This window comes from Pelodiscus sinensis, chromosome 24 (assembly GCF_052426305.1).
Source record: "Pelodiscus sinensis isolate ZL-2025 chromosome 24, ASM5242630v1, whole genome shotgun sequence".
In the NCBI taxonomy this organism is placed as follows: domain Eukaryota; kingdom Metazoa; phylum Chordata; order Testudines; family Trionychidae; genus Pelodiscus; species Pelodiscus sinensis.
Window position 1 is genome coordinate 22,904,588 of NC_143075.1, and position 25,891 is coordinate 22,930,478.

The 25,891-nt window shown below is 48.3% G+C and overlaps 1 protein-coding gene across 24 annotated transcripts in view; it reads left to right on the forward strand.

The window, feature by feature from the left end:
* EIF4G3 (eukaryotic translation initiation factor 4 gamma 3) overlaps positions 1-25,891 on the forward strand; it is a 320,226-nt gene that overhangs the window by 244,968 nt on the left and 49,367 nt on the right. For all 24 annotated transcript variants that reach the window (XR_016347803.1, XM_089773141.1, XM_089773132.1 and 21 more), the window contains 4 exons: positions 3,119-3,223; positions 13,527-13,659; positions 14,478-14,572; positions 17,710-17,803. Coding sequence is in view for 23 of the 24 variants with exons in the window: in XM_089773141.1 (XP_089629267.1) it covers positions 3,119-3,223; positions 13,527-13,659; positions 14,478-14,572; positions 17,710-17,803 (427 nt within the window). In the remaining variant the exon portion in view is untranslated. The remainder of the gene's footprint in view (positions 1-3,118; positions 3,224-13,526; positions 13,660-14,477; positions 14,573-17,709; positions 17,804-25,891) is intronic.

Below are 25,891 nucleotides of genomic sequence, written 5' to 3' on the forward strand. Positions count from 1 at the left end.
AAACTTGAGGAGACAGAACTACTATATATACTAGCTCAGATTCAAATGGTGTTGCTTCCCTCCATCATCTCATCACTCCAAGCTCAAGACTGTTTCATGGCTCTTAATTTTCAGGAGGTTTACTTCAAGTGCTTACTCATGTCTATTCAGAGTAGGTCTGTGTGCTTACCACATGCACTGGGGCCGGAAAGTCCCCTAGACCAGCTCCGGCGCCCCCCGGAGTGGCGTGCATATATCACGCTATATAGGCCACCTCCAGGCCCCTCCTCCCCCAGCTCCTCCATGCCAGCAGTGACTGTGCTTGAAACTGCTTGCACCAACTTTGCTGTAACCTTTTCAACTTTTAATAGTTCTCCCTGTGTGGTTAGTTTTAGAAGTACTTAGTCTCCCATTAGGGACATAGTCTGGGGGTGGGCATGCCTTGCTCCCCTTGCTTTACAGTATGTGCTAACTGCTGCAGGCTTATGCCAGACCTGCCCTGACCGTCAGCTGACACCCCCCCATGCAGACTGCCTCCGAGAGTCTCACATCATTGTGAAGTGCTGGATCTGCAGATCATTCCAGCCTAGGACTATAAAGACGGGCCTGTTCCCTTTGCTTTTAATGGAGTCTGACTTGGCTCCGCAAGACCAGCTCTCCAAGTTGGCCCTGAACACCAGTACTTTGGTGCAGAAGGCCCCTCATAGCCGGAACCATGAGTCTTGGGTGATCCCGCCTAAGAGAGCCAGGAAGACAAGGAGAAGTCCCCTGGACCTTGTAAACAGAAGCTCAAACAAATGGGGGACCCAAGCAGAGAATGTGGACAGGATAAGGTACCACAGCAGGCGGAGCGCACTAGCCCTTCTCGCCCCCCACCACCTACCCCAGACATCCAAGTACCATCCATACTGGAGACGTTCCAGGTGGCACAGGACATTGTCTCCATACGCGTGCCACCAACACCGTCCAGTCCCTGCCACAGGGGGAAGCCTCCTTGAACTCTCCGATCACCTGGTGCCCAGCGCTCTCACTCTCCTGCAAGGTCAGAGAAGAGAACACGCTGAAGCCTGGCTCACTTGGCGAAAGAGAAGTGGAGATCTGGCGCTTTGGCCCAGGCATTTCCAGAGGGGCGAAGTTCATTGGAGGTGCACGCCCCCCAGCAGCCAGGACACAAAAGTGCTAGTCGCTCAGTGCATGGAGACCAACGCTCCAGGGACACCTCCCCGGAGGCACAGTACCGCACCCAACACTGCACTACTCAGTGCGCTCTAGGTCCCGTTCATCCTCATGTCACAGTGTTCTCCTCTCAATGCCAGTCTCCATCCCCCCAGTCTCTGGTTAGAGAACAACGTTGTCAGGGTCCTACGACTGACAGGTAACTGCTTTTGCTGTTATATATACACTGGATTCTGGAATTTCCTCTTCAGCTCATCTGAGGAAGTGCGTTTTACCCACAAACGCTCACGATCCTAAATGTATTTTTTAGTCTCTACAGTGCCACATGACTGCTCGTTGTTTTTAAAGTTAGGGTATGTCTACACTACCACCCTAGTTCAAACTAGGGTGGTAATGTAGTCAACCGGAGTTGCAAATGAAGCCCGGGATTTGAATTTCCCGGGCTTCATTTGCATATTGCCGGGCGCCGCCATTTTTAAATGTCTGCTAGTTCGGACTCCGTGCCCCGTGGCTACACGCGGCACAAACCAGGTAGTTCGGAATAGGAAGCCTAGTCCGAACTACCTAGTTCGTGCCGCGTGTAGCCGCGGGGCACGGAGTCCGAACTAGCAGACATTTAAAAATGGCGGCGCCCGGCAATATGCAAATGAAGCCCGGGAAATTCAAATCCCGGGCTTCATTTGCAACTCTGGTTGACTACATTACCACCCTAGTTCGACATACCCTTACAGACTAACACGGCTGCCCCTCTGAGACTTTGAAAGAATAAATTACTGAGAATATGTGCATTGCAGCACAGCAGTAATACAAAAGTATGTGTTGGGAGGTGTGTGTGTGTGAGAGAGAGAGAGATGGGATGGGATGGGATGGGATGGGATGGGATGGGATGGGATGGTTGCTGGGGAAGTCTCCGAGACACACTGGTTGCTGTTTCTTTAAGGCATTCTCACTGACAGTGGGAAAGCTCCTTTAGACCTCAGACCACAGCAGCTCTCCCCCCTAAATCCTGTTCGCCCCTGCCCTGTGTTTCAGAGATGGGATCCATGGACAGATGTGGGAAGAAGAGAAAGTATGTGTGAGATTGTGAGAGCTGGCTGCTGGGGATGTCTGAGAGACTGCTATTTCTTTAAGGCACTCATCTGCTGGAAGGCTTGATCAGAGCTTAGACCTCAGCAGCTCTCCTGCTCGTGAGCCCTGGTGTCAGAGTACAAGGGTGAGGGGAGAGGTCACCCTGACATCAGCACCCCTCCCCTGCTCTTCACGGCCAGCGGGAAGCTCCCAGGAGCAGCTGACCAGAGATTCCAAGGCAGAGGGAAGGAGCAACATGGCTGCAAAGCAGTGGAAAGAGGGGCACCTGAACACATGCTGTGGGATGTGCACAGCTCTGCTAATCAAGAGCGTGGCTCTTGAATCACTACTCTAGGAAAACAGGACTGTGTAGCACTTTAAAGACTAACAAGATGGTTTATTAGGTGATGAGCTTTCGTGGGCCAGACCCACTTCCTCAGATCAAATAGTGGAAGAAAATTATTTGATCTGAGGAAGTGGGTCTGGCCCACAAAAGCTCATCACCTAATAAACCATCTTGTTAGTCTTTAAAGTGCTACATAGTCCTGTTTTTTGTTTCAGCTACACCAGACTAACACGGCTACATTTCTATCACTATTCTACTCTAGAAAAACTATATTGAAAGTCTGTAGTGAATTAGGCAGTGGTCCGCAAAATCCCAGCCTCATTCCCCAACCATCACAGAAGCATGCTTTGAGCCACACACACAAGTCCACTATGTGCATAAAAGCATGCATGAACCTCATGCACATTTTTACACAGCAGATCTAGATCCCTGAACCAATCATACAGAGTATGATCAGTAGACTACTGTGGGGACAAACTCATTACCCGTATAAAGTTGGATTCCAATGTTGTTCTGGGAGTTGATGATGGAATTTGTGTCTTTTTATAGCCCCGTATGGACCAGTATTTTAATCAAATGGAGAAGATTGTGAAAGAGAGAAAAACATCCTCCAGGATTCGGTTTATGCTTCAGGATGTAATAGACCTAAGACTGGTACGTACCCACTGAAGAAGCCTGGTCATTGCAGTTTTCTAATGTATGGAATAGCTCTCAGATTACCGTAGAAGGAATGGTGAAAAAGGAAAATCTTGGCCCTTTTTGCCCATCCCAGAAAGGCAAGGGCTAAGAGATTAATCACTTCACATGTTTAGGACACTTAGGTCCTGTCTACACTACAAATACAATAGCAAGGTTTGATATGCTCATGCAAACTGATTACATCAAAACTCATTTGTGAAGGGGCAGGCCCTCGGTCCTGGAGCAGATTCACCTTGGCTCTGGGAACACACAATCTTTTTGGCCTGGCCCCCCAAAGTTCAGTACCCCTCACTCAGGGCAAATATGGCCCTCCAGCCTAGTCTCTAAAGTCCAGTGCCCCTCAATCAGGGGAAATACGGCCGTCTGGCCTGATCTCTAAAGTTAGGCCTTTTTCGCAGTCCTGGAAGCTGGATTACGGGGGGGAGGGGGGGGGTTGAGGAGGTAGGGGACCCGGGCCCTCCCACTCCACCGGGTCCCAGCCCAGGGCCCTATTGACAGTGAAAGTATCTGTTGACTGGTCAGCGGGGACGTCTGCCGGAACACGCCGACCTCCCAGAGGTCCTTCCTCTGCCCTGAGCTGCTTCCTACCTCGTCCCCGACTGACGCTACGTCCTGGGGCTGCTGGTTAGTGTTGCAGCTTCTAAGCGACTGTATCTGCAGGCCTAGCTCCTGAGGCAATGGTGCAGACAGGCCTGGCTTTGGGGGTGGCTGGGACAGCCCAGGATCTCTTCCCTGTGCTCCTGCCTCTTCGGCAACCTCACCCTGCCTGCCTGCTTCCCCTGGCTTTTATCTCAGGCCTCCCTCTCGAGCAGGGCTATGGGGGTGGGAGTCCGCTCCACCCCCGGGGCCAGGTGAACTCCGTTAGCTGCCGTGCGGGGCAGTGCCGCCTCGTCACACCATTACAGCAAACACAGCTGTGTCCAGAATAGGCTTTGGGTTTTTTCTAAATATGAACTTGTATCACTTGTTGCATATCTATACTTAGAGCTCTGCTTCAGCGTGTTGGTATCAGTGAATTCTCACAGTGCTAGAACAGGGAACAGTGCCCAGAGGACACAAGCACACAATCACACCGCCAGCACCCTGAAGTGCTCTCTCACAGCAAATTGAGGTGACTAGCCATTCTGAGTACAGAAGGGGGTTCAGAAGCCCTCTTCACATCAAGGAAAAAAGTGTGCTCAGCTTATTACAGGAGGATACATGTTTTATCCTGTACTGCTAGCAAGAATGATAATGCTGTTAGTTCCCATGGGGTATGTCTACACTACAAAGTTAATTCGAAATAACAGCAGTTATTTTGAATTAACTACACAGCCAAACCACTATTTCAAAATAAATTTGAAATATTGGAGCCCTTAATTCGAATTTGGTAAACCTCATTCTATGAAGAGTAACACCAAATTCGAAATAGCTATTTTGAATTAAGTGCTGTGTAGACACTTAAATCGAAATAGGGGGCCTCCAGCACTTCCCAGGGAGCCCTGGTGGCCACTCTGGGCACAATCAGGAAAACTTATTCTCTTCTCCCCCAGCCACGGAGCCATTGAAGGGGTAGACCCTGACCACAGTGCCTGTGCCAGCTCCAAGCCTGCCAGCCCAGAGCCAGCAGTGGCCACCGGGGCCCCTGACCCAGTGGCCCCAAAACATGAGCCAGCAAGCCACTGGCAGCCAGCCCTCCACCGCTCCCCAGGAGCAGTCTGCCAGCTCCCAGGAGCCTGCCAGGGGCTAGAGAAGGCGGGTGCCTTCCTGGTCCAGGGTGGAGATCATGGACCTTATTCAGGTTTGGGGGGGATGCCCCCAACTTCCATGATCTCCGCACTAGACGGAGGAACGCGGCCGTCTATGGTAGGATAGCTGCCAGCCTGGCCAGCAAAGGCCACATGCGAACCCAGGAGCAGGTTTGCATGAAAGTCAGGCTGGTCTGATGAGACACCCAACCCTGAGCTTCCCCTCCCCCTTCTTCCCCTTGCTTCCCCCTTCCAGTTCTCTCCTCCCAGGTTTCCCCCACCCTTCTCTCTTCTCCCCTCCCACCTCCTTTTCCCAGTCTCCCCAAAGGTCCATCCTCCCCCACCCTACCCCCCAGTTTTGTTCAATAAACCCAGTTTCTATTTTTGAACCTACGTGTCTTTTATTTGACATCAGGAAGGGGGGTTAGGGAGGGGTAAGTGGAAGGATGTGAGGGAGGAATGGGGCACAAGCCCCCAGTGGGGAGGACCGGGGAGGCTCCGAGGGGTGGACGCTCTCCCTCAGGGCCTCCTGGATCCTGACAACCCCCCGACAGACCCCCGGATGGCAGCCAACAGCAAGTGCAGCCGGGCTGATGGCAACGACCCCACGAGGCACACTGGCGTGCCAAGGGGCAGCTCTGGCTCCATGTGGCCGAGTGCTGTGGTGTCCTGAGTTAGGGCACTCCAAGACAGGACTGCTTTGCTGTCCCTCATCGAGGTAGACACGCAAGCAGGGAACCCTGAGAACTGTCTGTCCGGGGTGGGGGTAGGGTCCCTTTAAGCACAGAGCTCAGCTAGCCTCAGGCAGCAGCCCCACACACTAAGTTCTGACCTGATGGCCTACCGGCACTGGTTCTGGCCAGCCTTAACTTCGGTTCAGGGTCCACTCAGTGTGGACATGCTATTTCGAAATAGTTTTTGTGTATAGATGTGTTATTTCGAATTAGCTTAATTCGAATTAACTATTTCGAATTAAGTTAATTCAAAATAGTGCTGTAGTGTAGACATACCCATGGTCACTAGTTGGTTACAAAATGCCCTCACAATAACAAGCCTGTCAGGATGCAAGCCTTTTGTTCGTTACAGCCAGGGGTTCGTTATAGCAAAAGGGCAATTAAAGTAAATGGCCAGCGGAGTCTGGGACGTGGGCTGTCTGTCCTAAGCGGCTGGGGCTTTGGGCTATCAGACCTGCACAGCTGGATCTGGCTCTCTGGTCTGCCAGCCACACTTGGCTGGGTCTGTGTTACTGGCCTGTCAGCTACGGCTGATGCTCTGGGATGCCAGTCCTGCATGGCAGTGGGGTTGGGGCTCCAGCTTCAGCTTCAGCCCCTGGAAGTGAGAGGTGAGACAGATGCCTGCTCATTTCTTTCTGCCTTTTGGCTCAATGTGTGACACTGGATCAAAATGGTTATTTTTTAACAATAGAGTACTTACAGTACTTGGGATCCAGGGACCAGGTATGTTATACCTGAAGACTTATAATAAGGAAGGGCCTTATAACAAGGATGCACCTACTAACCACAAATTACCTTTAGAGCTGGCAACATCAGTAACTTGGTCCAAACCCATCTGAAACTTATTGAAGATGAGTCCTAGCGAAACTCAGAGATGCCTGTTTAGAATCCAGCTAAAATCTAGCCGGATGAAGTTTAATTCATAACCTGGGTTTTAACCCTGTTACAGTGTTTAATTCAGGTGATCTGCACTGAATATTCTTGCTAAATCAAGAAACAATCATGGTGTATTTGTATCCCTTGGTCCATTGTTGGTTCTTTTGTGTTTTGAAGTAGATGAACCTATGCAGTATAGGGGTCTAGCGTCAATCACCTAATTTTTTCTTGTGCATAAAGGTTTCCCTTTTTTCCAAAGAGTTTCCATTTGGCTCATATTAGAATCTTATAGCTTGGGGTAGCAATTCTCAAAGCAAGTTATTCCAGCCCTGTTGATAACCTGTCTCATATTAGTATTGAGGCTTGGATTAACTGGCAAAGCACAGTCTTCTGGAAAAATACAGCCTATTAATGCTGTTTTCAATCAGTTGTTTTCATTGTCTATCCAGTGATATGCCCCGTTCCCCACCTGGAGTGGCAAGGGGACCAAGTGGATATTTTTGCTCCCTGTGGTCCTGCTCTCACGTCTGGGTCACTAGGGCCTAATGGTCTACTTCAGTGTATGCTGTCTGTCTTTAGGGCAGCACAGCCCAATGGCCAGAGTCAATCACAGCGGCCCTTGCCTTCAGAGCAGCGTGACCTGATGGCCAGAGTCAATCACAGCGGCCCTTTCTTGCAGAGCAGCATGTCCGGATGGTCATAGTCAGTCACAGTAGCATTTTCCCCTGGACCTCAGCCTAGGACCCTAACTGTGGAGATGTGGCCCACCATAGGTTCAGTGGGGAATCTGACCAGAACATACTGACTCTCTCTCCCTTTCTGGGTCACTTCCACTTGAGGCTGCTGTACATAAGTTGTTGGTGTCACTGGGCCCCTCCGTGAAGCAGACTCTCTGGTTCTTGCTGATCTATGGGCTTTGTGGGCAGACAGGGCTTCCCAGCTGAGGTATCAACGGTTCTTCTGCAGGAGCCTCCGCCAAAGGTCCTTCTTCTTCAGATGTCTCCTCCGAATGAGCTTAGTTACTGCCTTTTATGTCTGGTCCCCAGTTGGAGTACGCCTAGCAGGGCTGTAGGGGCATGGCCTCCTGCACCCAAAGAGTGGAATTCACTATCTCAGTAACAGTGCAGGGCTGATGTGCTCTGTCACGAGGTGTATCAAGGCTGTTCCCCAGTCTGGCACTTCAAGTGCAGAAGGCAAGAGCCTGCAAGAGACCTTAAACATACCCTCCCAATAAAGGCTTGTGTTAATTAACGCTCCCCAAAGTCACAACTTCCCTGACTTTGGGTGGTACACTGCTACCACCCAAATGCAAAAAACCCCTCAAACAAAAACAAACAAACAAACAAACAAACACCTTTGAAAGCCTGGAAGACGCACTTGGGAATTTCTTTTTTTTAAGCCAACCCCAAACTCTTTGATCCTTGTGAAAAGGTGATTGCTAACAGGGAGTTTAGAGAGGGAGTTCTCCAGGTGAAGGAGAAGCAGATACAGGACTCTTGAGGGAAGTGTGTGTTGTGTTTGGGGCTTTCTTGCTGTGTGCTGAGCTTGTGTTTGTGAGTGAGGGTTGGTGTGTGTTCTTTTTTTGTTTTTGTTTTTTTTTTTCCCTGTGTTTGTGAGTGAGGCTTTCTCCCCCCCTTCCCCTTTGCCCTCCCCCTCCCCTTGATGGAGTTTGTGCTGTGATTGGTAGGTGGAAACTGTTGGCTTCTAATTAAAGTTTGAATTCTAGAAGCCTCTGCTGATTGGCTGAGCATTGGTAGAGGGAGGGACTTTCAGGCACTCCAGGGCTTTATAAGGTAGTGGGCAAGCGACCAAGGAGCTTGCGAATAGGTGAGTGCTAACAGGGAGTTTAGAGAGGGAGTTGGGAAGGGCGTGAGGTTCTCTTGCCTTTCTTTTCAAATCCCTTCTCCAGAACAGCACCTATGGATGGTGATGGGTCTGCTGCTGTTACCTGCACAGTGTGTGCCATGTTTGTCTTCCTCCCAGAAGAAAGAACAGATTTCATCTGCACAAAGTGCAAGCTGGTTGACATTTTGGAAGAAAAAATTAGAGGACTGGAGGCCCAAGTGTCGACCCTACGCTCGATCAGAGAGGATGAACACTTCCTCGATAGAAGGCAGCATTTAATCCTTCAAGCATGGCAGGCAGAGGAGCCAGAGAGGGCAGCACATGACCAAGAAGAGAACTGGCAGCATGTAACTTCTAGAAGGGGAAAAAGGCCAACACGGGAATCCCCCAATGCTATAGATGTAAGGCTCTGCAGTGCTGAAAGCTTTGGAAGGGACCTCACAAGGAAGAAACCAGAAGGGAACACCATCTACTGGAAGGCATGGGATGCGTAGTCCTAGAGATGGGGGTTCCACAGCCACCACCCCCAAAAGAAAACGACGGGTGGTGGTGGTCGGGGACTCCTTCCTAAGAGGGACTGAGCCATCCATCTGCCGTCCGGACCTGGAATCTTGAAAGGTGTGCTGCTTACCGGGAGCTCGCATTCTCTTACTGAGAGGCTTACCAAGCTGATCAAACCTTTAGATCGCTACCCCTTCCTGCTTCTCCACGTGGGAACTAATGATACGGCCAAGAATGACCTTGAGCGGGTTACTTCGGATTATGTAGCTCTGGGAAGAAGGATCCAAGAATTCGGAGCGCAAGTGGTGTTCTCCTCTATCCTCCCTGTTGAAGGGAAAGGACTGGGCAGGGATCGTCGAATTGAGGACGTAAATGTATGGTTGCGCAGGTGGTGTCGCAGAGAGGGCTTTGGTTTCTTCAACCATGGGACTCTGTTCTGGGCACAAGTATTGTTAGGAAGAGATGGGATCCACCTAACGAAGAGAGGAAGGAGCATCTTCGCGGGCAGGCTTGCAAACCTAGTGAGGAGGGCTTTAAACTAGGTTCGTTGGGGGACGGTGACCAAAACCCTGAGGGAAATGGGAAAGTCGGATACTGGGAAGAAATGCAGAGAGGAAGGAGCAAGAAAGGAGGCCCCCTGTTTTGAATGGAGAAGATACGGCAATCAACTGGTTACCTGAAGTGTTTGTACACTAATGCGAGAAGCCTGGGCAACAAACAGGAAGACCTGGATGCCCTGGCCCAGTCCAAGAAATATGATATAATTGGGATAACAGAGACTTGGTGGGATGACTCGCATGACTGGAGCGCTGTCATGGAAGGATATAGACTGTTCAGGAAGAACAGGCAGGGGAGAAAAGGAGGAGGAGTTGCACTATATGTAAGAGAGCAGTATGATTGCTCTGAACTCCAGTATAAAGAGGGAGAAAAACCTGTTGAGAGTCTATGGGTTAAGTTTAAAGGAGCAAACAACAGCAGTGATGTTGTGGTTGGTGTTTGCTACAGGCCACCGAATCAGGTGGATGAGGTAGATGAGGCTTTCTTCGAACAACTGAGCGAAGCTTCCAGATCTCAGGCCCTGGTTCTTGTGGGGGACTTTAATCACCCTGACATCTGTTGGGAAACCAATACAGCAGTACACAGGCAATCCAGGAAGTATTTGGAGAATGTTGGGGATAACTCCTTGACACAAGTGCTGAAGGATCCGACCAGGGGCCGTGCGCAGCTTGACCTTCTGCTCACAAACAGGGAGGAACTAATAGGGGAAGTGGAGGTGGGTGACAGCCTGAGAAGCAGTGATCACGAGATGGTAGATTTCAGGATCCTGACCAAAGGAAGAAAAGAGAGTAGTAAAATACACACCTTGCACTTCAAAAAAGCAGATTTTTACTCCCTCAGAGATCTGATGGGCAGAATCCCCTGGGATGCTAACATGAAGGGGAAAGGAGTCCTACACAGCTGGCAGTATTTTAAAGAAGCCTTATTGAAGGCATAGAAAGAAACCATCCCGATGCGTAGCAAGAGAGGTAAACATGGTAGGAGACTGGATTGGCTTACAGGGGAAATCCTTGGTGAACTTAAGCACAAAAAGGAAGCTTACAAAAAGTGGAAACTTGGACAAATGACCAGGGAGGGGTTTAAACGTCTAGCTCGAGAATGCCGGGGGGTTATCAGGAAGGCGAAAGAGCAAATAGAATTGCGACTGGCTAAGGATGTGAAGGATAACAAGAAAGGTTTCTACAGGCATGTTAACAAGAAGAAGGTGATCAGAGAGGGTGTGCGGCCCCTACTGGATCAAGGAGATAACCTAGTGACAGATGATGTGGGGAAAGCTGAAGTACTCAATGCTTTCTTTGCCTCTGTATTCATGGACAAGGTGGGCTCCTGGACTTCTGCGCTAAGTGACGCAAGATGGAATGAAGATGGACAGCCCGTGGTGTGTAAAGAACAGGTTAGGAACTATTTAGAAAAGCTAAACGTACACAAATCCATGGGTCCGGACTTAATGCATCCAAGAGTACTGAAGGAGTTGGCAAATGTCATTGAAGAGCCTTTGGCTATTATCTTTGAAAAGTCGTGGAGATTGGGAGAAATCCCGGATGATTGGAAAAAGGCAAATGTAGTGCCCATCTTCAAAAAAGGGAAGAAGGACGATCCACTGAACTATAGTCTGGTCAGTCTTACCTCGGTTCCTGGAAAAATCATGGAAGGGATCCTTAAGGAATCCATTTTGAGGCACTTGGATGAGAGGAAAGTGATTAGGAATAGTCAGCATGTATTCACAAAGGGCAAGTCGTGCCTGACCAATCTGATTAGCTTCTGTGATGAGGCAACTGGCTCAGTGGACATGGGAAAGTCAGTGGATATTATATACCTTGACTTTAGCAAGGCTTTTGATACTGTCTCCCACAATATTCTTGCCAGCAAGTTAAGGGAATGTGGATTGGATAAATGGATGGTAAGATGGATGGAAAGCTGGCTAGAAGGTTGGGCACAGCACGTAGTGATCAACGGCTCGATGTCAGGATGGCAGTTGGTTTCTAGTGGAGTGCCCCAAGATTTGGTTCTAGGACCAGTTTTGTTCAATATCTTTATTAATGACCTGGATGAGGGGATGGATTGAACCCTCAGCAAGTTTGTGGATGACACTAAGCTAGAGGGAGGGTAGATACGCTTGAGGGCAGAGATAGGATCCAGAGTGACTTAGACAAATTGGAGGATTGGGCCACAAGAAATCTGATGAGGTTCAACAAGGACAAGTGTAGAATCCCAAGCATAGTTACAAGCTGTGGACCAACCAGTTAAGTAGTAGTTCTGCAGAAAAGGACCTGGGGGTTACAGTGGATGAGAAGCTGGATATGAGTCAATAGTGTGCCCTTGTAGCCAAGAAGGCTAATGGCATATTAGGTTGCATTAAGAGGAGCATTGCCAGCAGATCCAGAGATGTCATTATTCCCCTTTATTTGGCTTTGGAGAGGCCCCCCACTACAAAAAGGATGTGGTTGCATTGGAGAGGATCCAGCGGAGGGCAACCAAAATGATGAGGGGGCTGGAGCATATGACTTATGAGGAGAGGCTGAGGGAGTTGGGTCTGTTTAGTCTGTAGAAGCGAAGAGTGAGAGGGGATTTGATAGCAGCCTTCAGCTTCCTGAAGGGAGGTTCCAAAGAGGATGGAGAGAGGCTGTTCTCAGTAGTGACAGATGGCAGAACAAGGAGCAATGGTCTCAAGTTGTGGTGAGAGAGGTCCAGGTTGGATATTAGGAAAAATTATTTCACTAGGAGGGTGGTGAAGCGCTGGAATTTGTTACCTAGGGAAGTAGTGGAGTCTCCGTCCCTAGAGGTGTTTGAGTCTCGGCTTGACAAAGCCCTGGCCGGGTTGATTTAGTTGGAATTGGTCCTGCCTAGAGCAGGGGGCTGGACTTGATGACCTTCTGAGGTCTCTTCCAGTTCTGTGATTCTATGGTTCTATGATTCTATGATCCTCCCTCAAGGGAGAGCCTGAAATCAAACTCTAACCTCTTAATAGCTCACTTCCCATCTCAGGCACATGGACACAAGAATCAGACCCTAGTCTTAAAAAGGTGATTTTATTTACAAAACAAGCAAGATATATTTGGTAAAGCCTACTTGCTTACCAGGTGTTCCAGAGCAACCAAAACGGTGGATTAAAAGCACAGAGAATTGCTTCCCTGGGATTCAGTTTCAGGTACAGTATACAGCAGGAGGAGCGATTCAGCACAGTGGAGTTTAACGAAACCAGAAAATATCCTGATCGCATCTAACTAAACATTCTCTGTTCACTTACATATCCATTGTTTCAAGGTTCAGTCCTTCTAGCTGAAAATTCCGTGCTTGATTCCCAAGGCTTACTTCATCTTTCCCCGAGCTCTTGCTCTGAACTCAAACAATGTCTGAAACAGGCAGAACCTGTTCTATTTCAGATCTGTCAGGTCATGTGTATACTAGACCTGGAAGGTCAGCTTAAGGCACACAACTCCAGCTACATAAATGACATGGCTGGAGTCAACATACCTTAAGATAAGTTTGTCACCGTCTTCACAGTGGGAAGTTGGCAGCGGCAAATGCTCTTATCAACTTCCCTTACTCCTCATGACTATGAGGACTACTGGCGCTGACCGGGTGGTGGAGGAGAAGGATTCTGGCAGCAGAGAGAGACTGTGGCAGCTCTCCACTGATCGTCCCCCATTGCAGTGAAAGGCTCTGACGGGGCGAGCTTCTGGAGTCTTGCACTGCAGCATGTGGCTATACATGTTGTGCTTGCACTCTAGCTGCTGCTGATGTAGTCATAACGTTAAGGATGTGTCCGTACCACAGTGGAAACCCATCACTGGCTTGTGCCAGCTGATTTGGGCTCATGGAGCTGCTTAATTACATTGTAGATGTTTGGGCTCTACTTTGTAGATCGGTGGGCCCAATTCTTAATTTTAAATTTTCCATAGACCCTCCTCCTTTCCCTCCCCCCGTAGTACCCTTGTGGATCACCAGAGGTCCACGGACCACAGATTGGGAACCACTGCCATAGAACTCATCTTAGGTTCTTGTGTTCTTTTATAGTGCAACTGGATATCCCGGAGAGCAGATCAAGGCCCCAAAACCATTGAGCAGATTCACAAAGAAGCAAAAATTGAAGAGCAAGAAGAGCAGAGAAAGGTCCAGCAACTCATGACTAAAGAGAAGAGAAGACCAGGTAACGAACCACACAAAGTAGCTCCCATTTCACTGTGGACACCTATCTCATCATATCAAAAAGGCACCAATCTGTTGAATTGTTGTCACGGATATGAGTGAGATTGGCAGATAAGGAAAATGTGAGGATACTTTCTCCCGAGTCCTGCAGTATCAAGCAATACCCACCTAATCAGAGAGGCTGGTGTCTCCTAAAACATAAGAACATAAGAACGGCCATACTGGGCAGACCAAAAGTCCATCTAGCCCAGTGTCCTGTCTGTCAGCGGTGGCCAATACCAGATGCCCCAGAGGGAGGGCTCACAACAGGTAATCCTCACACGATCCCTCCCCTGTCACCCATCTCCAGAGAAACAGAGGCTAGAGACACCTTTCCTACCCATCCTGGCTAATAGCCATTGATGGACCTAACCTCCGTGAATCTATGTAGCTCTTTTTTTGAACCCTGTTAAAGCTCTAGCCTTCACCACATACTGCACTCCTCATCTCCAGGCCCACCCCAGAGCCATGGTTTAAATGGAGCATAGACATTTTCATTTTATTTTCCAAAACCAAAAACTTAATTTAGTTGAGGACCCAGGCAATGCGTGATAGAGTTGTCTATGCATATTCTGTGCCTCTCTAATATTTAATCTAGAGTACATCTCCAGAATGCATGCCTAACATTTGCACTGCAGAGTTGTGCTGTGTTCACAGTAGGGCTGCATCATCTTTGACGTTCTCAGATCACATTTTAGAGTTAAGGTCTCTAAGCATTGGGTGTGTTTGGATCATCAGCAACAATTTTCAGCTGGTTTTAATTGACTTTATTTTTTGTAGGTGTCCAGAGGATAGATGAAGGTGGATGGAACACTGTTCAGGGGGCAAAGAACAGTCGTGTGCTTGACCCCACCAAATTCCTTAAAATCACCAAGGTAAGTATCAAAGGATAGTCACTTAATATTGACAAAGGTACTTGGATAATAGTTTGGGAATTTTTTCTTTGTTTGGGTCTATAGAGGGGATGGTTTGGTGCTCCACCATACTCAGTACATAGAGTCCTCAGTTTTGTCTCAGGCTGAATAGCAGGCTCCTTCTGTACTACAGCTTTCTAAAAATTGGATTTTGTATCTTTCTGTGTCTAGTCCAGATGCTTTTTTTCTGACTACTATCCTGTCCACTCTCGGATCTTCCATAGAGACTCAGGAAATTGCCTTGGGATGATTCTTCTATTTTTTTGTGATTCTCATTCAGCTGTTTGTATTCCCCTCCCACACCCTACACAGAAAAAGGGTCAGAGGGAAGTAGAAAGACACCTTCTTTCTCAGAGGGTGACAGGTTTTCCGCTTCATCCTCTCTCAGTTGGCAGTGCTTTAAAGAGCTGCCTGGGCAGGGAAGATTGAAGCATCAAGAGTCCTTGTGCAGGCAGAGTAGGAGAGATCTGAGCCCTGGTAGCTGGTTTCCATGTCCAGGGAAACTGGCCACCGCTCCCGCTGCTGCCACTCCTCACTCTCTGAAACTGAACTCTTTGCGGAGAGGAGCGTTGCTTTCCCTCTACTTCAGTGGTCGCCAACCAGTCGATCCGGATCTACTGATAGCCTCTGACAGGTAATCTCAACAGGTTTGGCCAAGAGCCATGGAGGGATGATAGGAGTTACTATCGAGAACTTTCTGGGTGTCTGGCTGGTGAGTCTTGCCCACATGCTCAGGGTTTAGCTGATTGCCATATTTGGGGTCGGGAAGGAATTTTCCTCCAGGTTGGCAGAGGCCCTGGAGGTTTTTCGCCTTCCTCTGTAGCATGGGGTACATATCACAGCTGGAGGATTCTCTGCATCTTGGGGCCTTCAAACTATTTGAAGGCTTCAATATCTGAGAGATAGGTGAGAGGATTATTCTAGGAGGGGTGGGTGAGATTCTGTGGCCTGCACTGTGCAGGGGGTCAGACTAGATGATCATAATGGTCCCTTCTGACCTTAAAGTCTATGAGTCTATGAAGTGCCGGCACTTCAGCTACCCCTCCCCCTATGGCTGCACAGCTCCTGCCCTTTGCCTTGAAGCTGCCTCCCCACACTCCTGGGAGCCTCCTGCTTGCTGTGCAGGGCAGGAGAGAGAGAGGAGGGTGCTGATGTCGAGGTGCCCCCTCTCCCACTCTGTATCCTATCTCCACAGAGCAGAGAGGGGGCACAACAGGGCTTGGGATGGAGTTGGCTGCCTTTGGGAGCGGTGCAGGGCCAGGGCAGGGATGCCTTAACCTCACTGCACCAGCACCCAGGAGCCACCTGAGGTAAGCAGTGCCCAGTCACAGCCCACAGCCTGAAACCCTACCCCAGTCATGAACCCCTCCTACACCTCAAGCCCCTGGCCCAGCCCCGAGAACCCCTGCATCCAAACACCATCCCAGGGCCTGCCCCTAAAGCACCCTCTAGTACCCCAACTGCCTGCCCCAAGCTCAGCTCAGAGCCCCTCTCACACTCCAGATTCCTTAATGAAAGACCAGAGCCTGCCCCCCAACCCGCTGCCCCAGCCTGGTGAAGAGGAGGGAGGGAAGACGGAGTGAGCAGGGGAGGGGCCTCCGAAAAGGGGCACAAAGGAGGCGGGGCAGGGTATTTGGGTTTGAGGTAGATCTCGGATTGCACTTATATTGAAAAAGTGATCTCATTCTTAAAAAGGTTGGAGACCCCTGTTTGCTGCTCCTGCACTCCCCAGCCAGAGTGAGGAATGCAACAAACTGGGCATTTTCCCCTCGCTCCATGACAAAGGGGAACAGCCAGCAATGTTCCCATACAAATCGGAGGAAGCTCCGCCCCCCTTTGCTCTCCCTAAAAGGTGCCTGAAGAGCAGGAGGTTTGGTGTCAGCACCAAGAGCCTTGAGGATGTGTGGTTTGAAATAAGCAATAAACACTCCCTTTGGATTTGTAGATTTCTGGGTACAATCAGGAGGCCCATACCAGCCTTTCACCTTCCTATAGACAGTAATACAGCAAAATTTGCCCCAACCACCATGGGAGCCTCTGCTTTGTGGTATTCTTACCACCAAAGTGGGATGTCTTGTTACTTGTAATCTCAGTGGCAGATTAAGTGTATTGTCCTGCCCTGGAGCACTGTGCTCAAACGGTCTTGGGAACAGCTTTTGGATTTCTAGCCAAAGAAAGGGAACTTGGTCCTTCACATTAGTAGGATGATTTCTTTATTTTGCCCAAATCGGTGCCACCCTACTGCATTTTCCTTTAGAGCTTGGCTAGTAAAAGGCCTATAAAGTGGGACCATACCAGAATAAAATGTTTTCTGCAGATCAAGTACTTTGTTTTTCATCATACGTCAGGCTTCCAAAGCCCTGTGCAGTGAGGCAGGCTTACTCTGCTAATAGTCAAGCTTACAACTTACAGCTCAGACAAGAAAAGCTCTCCTACTATGGGTAGCGCACCCACAACTATCTCCATGGTCAAAAAGAAACAGGCTGTTCCAAGGAGATCTGCAGGGTCACAACCGTAGCTAATATGTCAGTTTGTTGATCAAAACAAAACTGATTTCCTGTTCTTGTAAGACTCATTTCCTGTTCCTTTGCCATCCAGATCCTGTGAACCTTTTCTTTCCATTCCGTGCTCTTTTCTCATCTTTGCGCCTTACAAATTCCCAGCAGTGCCAGCATTGGCAGATTACATAGTGAGTGGAAATCATGTATTCATGAAACAGACTGGTCTGCTCCCACACTCTCAGTGCATCAATCCTGTATTCTCTTCAAAACTAATGTTAAGATTTTTTTATCTTATTGATACGAAGTTCATAGATGTTTTACACTTAGTCTGGGGAGAGGAGAGGAACTTTCCCACATATGTTTTATGCTTGCACACTGAAAGTATCTATTTGGGGTGTGCTTAGACTCCCTCTCTACCTTTTAGAGGTTGAGTTTTGATCTCCAAGAATTGGCTAGAAATGTGTCTCTGTGCTTTTAAGGGGTGTTATAAATGGTAATAGAAGTAGTAAGACTTATATGAATAGATCCATTTACTGATAAGGAGCAACATTTTCCTATTTGTGAGAACTTGTTCATCTGTGTTGATGTGTATTGCAGTCCACAATAGATGAGAAGATTCAGCTTGTGCCTAAAGCCCAGTTGGGCAGCTGGGGGAAGGGTAGCAGTGGTGGAGCAAAAGCAAGTGAGATTGGTAAGTTTCATCTTTGTTTCTATGCTGTCTTGTGGGGGACGGGGGGTTCAAATTTGGGGTAATTGTACAAGAAGGGTTCCTGAGATACAGCCCCTCCCCACCAAAATATGATTTATAAAATCACCTGGTATTTCTCATGTTTTTCTGTCACATACCTGCAGCTTAGGCAATGGCTCAGAGCCTCCCTAAACTGATACCACCTGCTCAGAATTTATCTCCGATGGTGAATGACATCCACCAATATTTTAAGTTGCTCTAAAATACACAAGAGGACTTTGATTTTACTTTCTAGGTGCTATCAACGTAACTACCAGGAATTCAGTTGGGGGGGAGGTGAAAGAGTCCAATGAGCAGTTAGGAAAATGTGATAATGCTCCTCAACTTCTTGAAGAGAGACTGAGGGTACATCTACACAGCAGCGTTATCTTGGAATAACTGACGTTATTCCAAAATAACATAGTCCACGTCTACACTACAAGGAGTTGTTTTGACATAATGTTGAAATAATGTCCAGCTGCAGGACTTCGACTCCTGTACCTCTCATTTCAGAAGGAGTAAGGGAAGTCTAAGGAAGAGTGTTAGGGACTTCCTGCTGTGCAGACAGCGCCAAAAGCAAATTAAGCTATTTCGACTTCAGCTACTCAGTTGACGTAGCTGAAGTTGCTTAGCTTATTTCGGCTTTAGCCCTGTACTGAGTGTGCTCAAAGGACAGCAAGTTGAGGAGTCAGAATCACTGGGGATATGTCTGCACTGCAATGTAAGCCCAGGGTCAGTAGAGCTCAAGTTAGCGGACCATGCGATTGTTAACTTACAACTTCAGGGCTCTGCACTCTTATGTGAAGCCAGGTTAGGTACGGTTGAATCCTGCATCTCAATGTGGGGCTCCAGCATCTCCATGGGATTGTGTGGGTCCCAGTACAATAACCCATATTTCAAATTTCCTAGCACTCTCCCAAAAAGTGGCATTTTGTTAATGGTGTACTGTGGCATCTAGAGAACAAAGAAAATTCTGTAAGTGATTGTGGTGTAATTTTGATGGACTCTCCACTGGGGATGATCCACTGGGGTTGTGTCTACGCTTGCAGCCTCGGTCCTGGTTTGACTCAGGCTTGGACCTTCTACCTCTGAGACTCTGGGTTAGTACAGTTTTTGCGTGGACAAAAAGAGGATTAGGCTTGAGCCTGAATTCAAATCTGGGGCTTACATTGCAGTGTAGATGTACCCTGAGTAAAAATACATAGGTCTCTTAAAATGAACTGCTCGTAGGTTTTCTGATTCTTACAGTTTTTTAAAATGCAGAACTGATGGATATGAAGCTCCAAAGCAGGAAGGGGAAATGTGGGGGATATTTGAGCAGTAAGAATGTGAGGGGTTAGGAGGATATAAGATGGAGACTCTACACCTTTGCCAACTTACCTCCTTGGGGCTGTGCTATGGCACAGCTCTCAAGGAGCCAACACACTTCTAGACAATAACTTATTAGTGTAAGAGTTTGTTCAAATGCTGTGTTTTTGAAGACCCACTTTGATGACTAGGACCTGAACAAAGAATTGGGTATCTGAAGAAGTAGTCAGTGAGGGATCGTCCTCAAAGAGAGATCAAAAGAAACTGACAGATCAGAACCTTAAAAAAGGAAAGTTAGGCACATTACTTTCCGATGACATACTTGGAGGAAGGGTAGTCAGATTCTCTGACATTGGATGATGTGCTGCCACCACCCCCATGCAAAACTTAAAAAAAAAAACACTTTGAGAAAGTTAAAGTGTATAGCGGGTACATAAATCAGCACAGAAGAGTTCAACCAAACCAAAAATTACAGAAAATAACCTATCTAAACACTCCCTGTTCATTTACATATCTCTTGTTCCAAGGTTCAGTCCTTGTCTTTGGTATGGATATTGCTGGAAAATCCATGCCTTGCTCCTGGTTAACTCCTCTCTCCCGGCTCTTGCTCTGCTCTCACAAAAGATTGAAGCAGGCAGAACCTGTTTCAGTTCATACCTCACACTCCCTTCTCATTGGCTCTCATGGCTCCCTGCAGACACTTCCTGGAGATTCTCTGGGTTAAACCCTTTACAGGCAATTTAGCTAAATGAATGGCTGGGATGTCTAGAAAAGGGTAGTACCCCTCCCATCCATCACAGCAGTACATGGCACAGGCACAGAGCGCTGAGATAGGATGGGGAGCTGAGAAAGGGCTTGCTTGGCAGATGGCCCGGACCCACAATCTGAGAACATCTTTTTGAGCCTCTTCTCACCTCTCCAAGCTTCCTTTCCTGCAAATGGAGCCTATGCCCTGCACCTGTATTTGGGGTAGGGACTTTGTATCTACACTCTCCTGCTCCTTCTGCCCTCCAGCTGGTCTAGACAGAATTCAAAGCCACATTACCTGCCCGGGAGCCCTCCATGCTTTCAGGCAGACAGGCAAAGAGGGTGGAATGACTGTGGGAGAGACAATGTTGCAGATTTAGAGCCGTTCAGAGCAGTGGTGAGAGCATGATTATTGAGGGACAATGTGTGGAGTGTTGAAGAGTGGAGGGCAGCAGAGATGTGCTGTGGGGGGTATTCATGTCTTTTAGCATTGTCTCCTAAAAATTGCCCATAACCATGCTTCCTCGTGTCTGCTCCCTTCTGTAAGAAATGTCCCTATTGTCTTCCTACTAGCCCTTGCACTAGTCCTGCATTAGCTCCTACATAAGCCACCAGCATTACTGACTATTGACAGCCCCAGGTTGCTCTGTGGGGTAGCATGAACCTCTTTGTAGTTCCTGGCTTGCAGAGGTTTGCGTGTGGCCACTCTGCACATTCTTGAGGGAGCAAGGTACCCCTAGGAAATCTTAACTGTGGTAAAAAGTTTTGGACGTGTAATAGATATTGCAGCATCTGGGCGAAAGTTCAGACTGTGTAAAAGGTCTGCCAGAGAAAAAAGCATGGCTAAATCTAAAAGAGAATTCCAAGTATGCATTGGAGTATACCTTTGTACTTAATTCTGCCAGAAGTTAGGAGTGGACATTCTTAAAAGTGTACAGATCCACTACAAATTTGAAAGAGGATTGTCAGTTTGTTCTTTCAGTGATGATCTTTATTGTATTCCATCGAGCATTATACACATGCACCATGCATCTTCAGCTGGATAATTTGAAATTAGTAGCGTCCATTGGTCCACGCCTGTGCCCTTGCTCTGCCTCATGGTTTTGTTCAAGGCGATAATGGAAGAAGCAGACTGAGCACGCCCTCAGTTCTTCTCACTGCTGCATGGTCCAGGTCGGAGCTTCTATTCTCCTCTTGTCTCTGTGACACACTTAAAAAAATTAGCATTGTACATACTTAATATTTCAAAGGACTTTGGGATGCCATTTTTGCCACACACACACCCCGTCCCACCAGCACTTATACCCACCCCAGCATGCACACCTGGCTACTGAGTAGTGCCCTAGATGCCAGGATTCAAGGTCTGTGCATCCTGCCCATGCTTGTTCTTGGACAGCAAGGCGCACCAACACTGCATTTACTGCTAGAGAGAAGCACACAGTTCATGCAGGTGCAGTATGTGCCTCGCCTTCCCAAGTCCTACCAGAAAGACCAATCTCTCTGCCTCCAGAAACACCTCATAGAGGTCACCAGGACACTAGTCGAACCCAGGCAAGAGAACGCCCCTTGTAGAGCAGCCTGAGAAATCCGGTAGTGCACCTCATACCACGGAGATCAAGGCCAGTACTGCCAGTACTAGTACCATACTCCATGCCTCTGTTCAGGCGGCTCTCAAGTTGTGGGACTTGTGTGCACAGCATGCCATTCATCTCATGGCCTCACCCTCCAGGGCCGGGAATGCACTAGCAGATCTCCTCAGCAGATCCTTTTCATGTCACCACAAGTGGTTACTTTGCTCAGAAGCGATCAGCACAGTCTTCCAGAGATATTCACAGCCCAACTGAACAGGAACTGACACATTTCTGCTCCAGCCATGGGCTTGACAGGGGCTCTCTGTCCAATGCCATCTTGCTCCTGTGCTCGGGAGCACTGCTGTACACCTTCCTGTGAGACCCACCGGTATACAAGATCCCTTTGAAAATCAAGTGGGACAGGACAGAGGAGATCGTCATAGCCCTAGCGTGGCTACAACAACACTGGTTTGGCACCCTGCTAGAGCTCTTATGGATGAATGTGGATGAATGGGTCTTTTTGGTGCAAGTTTAGGAATTTTTGATGGGTAGCAGGAAGCCCTCCAGCAGGGCAACATATCTGGCCAAATGGAAATATTTTGATCTCTGGACAAGGAATGGAATCTGTCCCTGGGGGGACCTCACTGCAATCCATACCCAACTATCTTTTACATCTCAAACACCAAGGGCTGGCCTCTCATCAGTTAGAGTCCACCTGGTGGCCAGCTCAGCCGTTCACCCTCCTATTCAAGATAGATCAGTCTTCTCCCATGACATGACAGTCAGGTTCCTAAAAGGTCTGGAGTGTCTTTCTCCCCAGATTCAATACCTGGTCCCACCTTAGAACCCGAATCTGGTACTATCAAGACTCTCAAGTCCCCACTTCAAGCCATTAGCCTTGTGTTCACTGCTACCTCTCTCTTGGAAGGTCTCTTTTCTGGTGGTGATCACCTTGGCCCGCAGTCTCCAAGATTGGAGTGCAGATGTCAAAACCCCCCTACATGGTTTTCTTCAAAGACAAGGTCCAGGTGCACACCTTTCTTCCCCCCGCCACCTTCTTGCTAAAAGTGGTGTCACAATTCCATCACACCAAGGATGTATTCCCAAAACCCCACACATACAATGGGGAATGTACGCTTCATACCCTGGATGTTTAACAATCCCCAGCCTTCAGTGCTGAAAAAACAATGCCCTTCCACAAATCCACACAGGCCTTTGTTGCAGTGGTGGCCAGGATGGAAGGACAACCTGTCTTCTCTCAACCAATTTCCTTATGCCTGCTTCAGATTCTGTTATGAGCAAGCATAGGTATCACCTCTGGCCATTTTCATTGCCCATTCTACCAGAGTGCAGGCCTCTTCAGTGGCCTTAACATGGGTGCTGATCCAGTATATCTGCAGAGCAGCTACCAAGTCTTTCATCCGTTCCTTCATATTCTAATATGCCATTACCTAGCAGGCCCAAGACAGTTGCTTTTTGTTGCTCTTTTCTGGACCTTCTCCAATTTGCCCACATCTTTCCTCAAATTTGTGGTGCACAGAACTGGACGCAGTACTCCAGTTGAGGCCTAATTAGCACAGAGTGGAACGGAAGAATGACTTCTCATGTCTTGCACACAACACTCCTGTTAGTGTCTCCCAGAATTATGGTTGTTGTTTTTTTTTTTTTTTTGCAGCAGTGTCACACTGTTGACTCATATTTAGTTTATGGTTCTCCTTAGGTACCTTCCCATTCAGCAACGGGATTGTTCCGTCTCCTCTTTGGGCATCCTCGAGTAGATATTCTGTTACTGCCAGAACAGGCGCAGTACCTTTCAGCATCTCCAGAGGCCCCTATGTTTTCAATTCCCTTTTTACCTCCAGATGACTACCACCAGTCCCAGAACCTTTTGCGAAGGCTGGCTGAGGGCGTTCTCCACATTCTGTTGAAGCAGGCACAGAACAAAGGTTCTTGACATTTTTAACCATTTGCGTGCCTCAGTACTGACTAGAGTGACCCTGTCATTCAGTGATGCCATTCCTTTGTTAACATAGACTGTCTGGCACACACTAGCCACTTGTGCATCTCCCTCCAAGGGGAGAGAAGAGGTACTATGTATTGGAGAATGGGTGCAAAATTCTCTCACCCTCCCTCCATAGTTTCCTTGTGATACAAGCAGCCAAGCAACTGCACCCACAGTCCACTCCAGCAGACAGTGAGTAGCTGAACCTTCTGGGCCACAAAGTCTTCTCAGCGCCATCAGTTCCGGATTTCCAGTTACCGGGCCCTATTTGCTACATACAACTTAGAGCAAGTTGGCAGCTTTTGTAGACAAACTGCATTATCATGTCGGCTCTCAGGCTGTGTAGGAGGACAAACTAGTTACAAGAACCACACTCCAGGATTTGGTGGACACCACTTCGCACATAATGGCTATGGGAATTGTCATGAGGGTGGAATTATAGCTACATTCATCTGGTTTCCCATAGGAAATACCGAATACTATAGAGAACCTCCTTTCTGATGATCTCATTTTTTCAATCAGATGCCCAATGATTCCTTCCACTCCCGCAGGGATTCCAGAGCCATTCTACAGTTGTTGGGTGTTTAGACACCAGCACCCAAGTGCAAATTCTACTGCAAACACAATGATTTAGAACTCATCAACTCTTCTGTCAACACCCCTCTAAAGCCTCCTTGCAAACAACAGATCCAATGGCCTCATCCTCGTGCTCGGTCTTCTAAAACGTGGTATTTGGATGCACCTAGAGAGCTGCAATCACTTTGCCTCCCACTGTACCTAACCCCCTCCCTTAAGGGCATGCTTAGCACTCTTCTTTACCAGCTTGGAGTGCAATGACAGACAAGTGTCATTATAATCAAATTCATGGTGCTATTTCATTCACGCCCCAACCCCACCTGAGGGATGACTTGTGACAATATCCTCACCCTACAGGTGGACTCTCTTCGTCACCGGGGAGCAGTAGAACTCATTCCAATGACTTACCAGGGTGTAAGGTTCTATTTCAGATGTTTCCTTGTATGCAACAATCAGGGTTGATGGAGATCAATCTTGGACCTGTGTCATCTCAGTTGATTCATTGGCAAGCCCAAGTTTTGTATGGTCACCCTAGCAGCTGTTACACCCTCATGGAAAAAGGCATGTGGTTTAAGATCCTCAGTAGGCAGGATACCTGTTTCATGAAGACACCCATCCAACCCACAGAAGTTGCCTCAGATTCACATTAGGTCATCCCCACAGTATCTTACCATTTGGATTCACCTCTGCTCCATGAGTCTTCAGCAAATTTTTCTCTGTTGTGGTGGCCTATCTCCAATATCAGGGAGTCCTTATAGTCCCGTAACTCTGTGGCTGGCAGCTTGTAGCATAATCCAAAATGAAGGATCAAGCCTCAGTTCTGTTCAGACTCCTCTCCTCCCTGGGAGTGAGCGTAATGTTGAAAAATGAACTTTGGATCCCGCAGTCAGTAGAATTCATAGGGGCCCACACCAATGTGATCTCAACACAAGCCTACCTACCAAGGAAGGGACTAATTCCAACAGTTGTTTGCTAAGATGGTCAAAAGGCCTTTTGTTGTGGTCCACACTTGCCTTTCTCTCCTTAGCCACATGGTGGCTTGCATATATGTTACCACCTTCATGCATCTCCATCTTTGCTGCCTGCAGCCGTGGTTCCAAAGGATCTCTTCTCCCTAGCTACATACCATGAATCTCCTGTTGACAGTTCTCCCAGAAGCACTCCCCTCTCTCCACTTCTGGTCAGACCCACATCTGGTTTGCACCAGGATACCATTCCTCCTGTCCTTCCCAAGTACCATGATCAGCACAGACACATCACTCGCCAGATGGGGCACCCCACGTGGGGACTTGGGCTGCTTGGGAATCCAGCATGCAGGTCAATATTCTGGAACTTCAGGTGCTACAGAGGATGTGCCGTGCATTTTGCTCATCCATTCACTCCCTTATGTTCTTATCACGATAGACAACACCATCATTTATTACATCAACAAAGGGGCATGTGCTTTGTGCGGAAGCAGTTTGTTTATGGGATTGGCGGTGCATTGCCCACAAGAGCCTGTCGTCAGCTGCCTATCTCTGGGGGACTCAGTACTAGGGATATTAATGGGTAACCGGTTAAATGATTAACCAGTACCTGGGAGTAGCCCCCTCCCCGCGGTGCTGGTTCCCAGTGTGGGGCTACTGATGGGACTGGGAGCAGCCACTCTAGCTCTGCCCTAGCAGACAGGAGGACTGCTCCAGCTCCATTGGAGCGACCTCCCCGCCCAACCCCCCCTTAATCAGTTAAATGTAGTGTTAGTGCTGCGTTTAACCATTTAACCAATTAAATAGGATTTTACATCTCTACTCAGAACATGATTGCAGACTTTCTGAGCGGGAAATTGATGGTCAGCCAGAAGTGTGATAT